This window comes from Zalophus californianus, chromosome 5 (genome assembly GCF_009762305.2).
Source record: "Zalophus californianus isolate mZalCal1 chromosome 5, mZalCal1.pri.v2, whole genome shotgun sequence".
Taxonomy (NCBI): Eukaryota; Metazoa; Chordata; class Mammalia; order Carnivora; family Otariidae; genus Zalophus; species Zalophus californianus.
The window spans coordinates 115,610,689-115,613,033 of record NC_045599.1 but is presented as its reverse complement, the minus strand read 5'-3'; the positions used below and the strand labels follow the sequence as shown (position 1 = coordinate 115,613,033).

At 38.6% G+C, this 2,345-nt stretch overlaps 1 protein-coding gene across 1 annotated transcript; it reads left to right on the top strand.

Annotated features, from left to right (window-relative positions):
* The first annotated feature begins 1,479 nt into the window (after positions 1-1,479).
* On the top strand, positions 1,480-2,063 carry LOC113928378 (PIN2/TERF1-interacting telomerase inhibitor 1-like). The gene is made up of 2 exons (XM_027604223.2): positions 1,480-1,906; positions 1,999-2,063. The coding sequence occupies exons 1-2, from the start codon at positions 1,480-1,482 to the stop codon at positions 2,061-2,063; spliced, it is 492 nt and encodes a 163-aa protein (XP_027460024.2).
* Positions 2,064-2,345: the final 282 nt, after the last annotated feature.

Below are 2,345 nucleotides of genomic sequence, written 5' to 3'. Positions count from 1 at the left end.
GAGTATCCTTTTAAGGTAAAAATATTTGTATTGAAATAATAAATGTAAGCCTCTCATATTACATATTTATCCTCCTCTAGTTACAGGTAGGTCAATTTCACAGACTTCCAATAGCAGTTGAAAGTATAAGGACAATGGAGGAGGACCAAGAAGATAGCCTGTGGAAAATTTTTGTAATCATTATATTTATAAACTGAAAAAAGAGAATTTGGTTCTTATCAAGGCCTTATCAAAAGGGAAGTTCTTTCCTTCAGGAATATATTAAATAACATAGTGAATACAGTGATAAATGTGTCATATGTAAAAATTTTTTTGATAGAAATCATGCAAAATAAAATTTCCCAGAATTCCTGTTTATAGGGCACAACTTGTAGCAATGCAACAAAAAGCAAGTATATATGGAACAGTACATATGTAAAAGAAACTGTGACAGGTATTTTCCCAAATTTGACCATAGACTGAAGTACTTGCACTGTACAACCAATAACAAATTTTTTCAAAGCCCAAAATTTTCTAAACTCTCAATAATAAAAAAAAATTTTAGTCAATTACATTTTAAAACAATTTTTACTATAAATAATCATAGAATCACAGAATATGTGAGCAGGCATGGAATTTAGAAATCACTTCCTAGTCTTATTTTCAGATAAAGAAACTCAGAAGTTAAGCAATTTGACGTAAGTCATCCTGCTGTTTAGTGGCAAAGATATGTCTATCTTGGTATTTTAAGAAGTCAATATTACTACCCTTCTCTTATCCACTCAAATTTAGAACCAAGTGAGAAAGAGATAGATTTAGAAGTCAGGAAAAAAAAGCATTAATTTTTTGAATGATGAGAATATTTGGGAGAAAAATATCTTGGGCATAAGACCAAACAGGCATGCTGATACTTCATTTCATTCAGGAATCTTACTCATCTAGTAATTAGGTGGGAAACTTCAGGCCTCTATCTCTAGGTAAAGGCCTCTATTAGCTCACGGTGAAAGGTTGATCATAAAACATGCTCTCTGCCAGGAAGATGACTCCAAATAGAAAAAAGCGTTCAATTGGCTATGCCTGATTCTTTCTTCCAAATTTACAAAACAGATTACAACTTCATTGGCTAGGGTAGGGATCTCCTCTTCTTCACCCTTCTCGTTCACTGCCCTATACCCATCACTTAACATAGTGCCTAGAACAGAACAGATTCTCAATAAATATAAATTGAATGAATGCATGGGTTGTAATCTCTTAAATAGTGATCTGTACACCAGATGGTGAATCAACATCTTAAGGTATCTTGCTTTAAGAGTCCACAATTTCTTTGATAAACGTCATGTAGCACATCATTTCTGGCTTAAAAATACTATGTTGAAAATAGATACTTCTAGGCTGTGCACCTGGTTTGCGAATCCCGTGGTTCTAGCTTCTTTGCGAGCCGGCTGCTCGGTAGCCACCACCGCTCAGGTCTGGAGACTCGCGGCGCCCTAGGCTCCCGACATGTCGATGCAGGCTGAGCGGCAGTGGATGCAGAAGTGGACTGTGGATCCAAGAAACACTGCGTGGAGCAATGACGATTCCAAGTTTGGCCAGAGGATGCTAGAGAAGATGGGGTGGTCTAAAGGAAAGGGTTTAGGGGCTCAGGAGCAAGGAGCCACAGATCATATTAAAGTTCAAATTAAAAATAACCACCTAGGACTTGGAGCTACGATCAATAATGAAGATAACTGGATTGCTCATCAGGATGATTTTAACCAGCTTCTGGCTGAGTTGAACGCTTGCCATGGGCAGGAAACAACAGACTCCTCAGACAACAAAGAAAAGAAGACTTTCAGCCTTGAAGAAAAGTCTAAAATCTCCAAAAACTGTGTTCACTATATGAAATTCACAAAAGGGAAGGATCTATCATCTTGGAGCAAAAGAGATCTTGACTGCATTTTTGTGAAAAGACAGAGTAAGAAGACTCCTGAGGATGATGATTCCAGCCCTTCCCCTCCAGATGGGAATGTATCCTCCACTACAATGACCAGTGCCTTCACCATCGAGGAGTACTTTGCCAAGTGGATGGTGGAGCTAAAGAATAAGCCACAGGTCATAGCAGCAGGGTCTGACCTTGAAGAGAACTGAATAGAAAGAAAAAGGAGAAAGAAGAGAAAAAAAGGGGCAAAAGATAAAAATGTGGAGACTTACACCGAACCCCAGGCCGAGAAGAATAGAGACCAAGTTGAACGGCAGCTCGGAGACCTTTGTTGGGATGGGAATTCTGGTGTTTCTGCTGAGGATGGAGAGGATTGTGTGTGGCCCCCTGATGACCAGGACATTACCCCAAAGCCCAAAAAAAGGAAAGAAAAGAAAAACTACAAAAG

Coding starts and splice junctions, on each gene's coding strand:
- LOC113928378 (XM_027604223.2), top strand. CDS start 1,480: ATGTCGATGCAGGCTGAGCGGCAGTGGATGCAGAAGTGGACTGTGGAT. Junction 1,907..1,998: donor ATCTTGGAGCAAAAGAGATC/TTGACTGCATTT, acceptor GTATCCTCCACT/ACAATGACCAGTGCCTTCAC.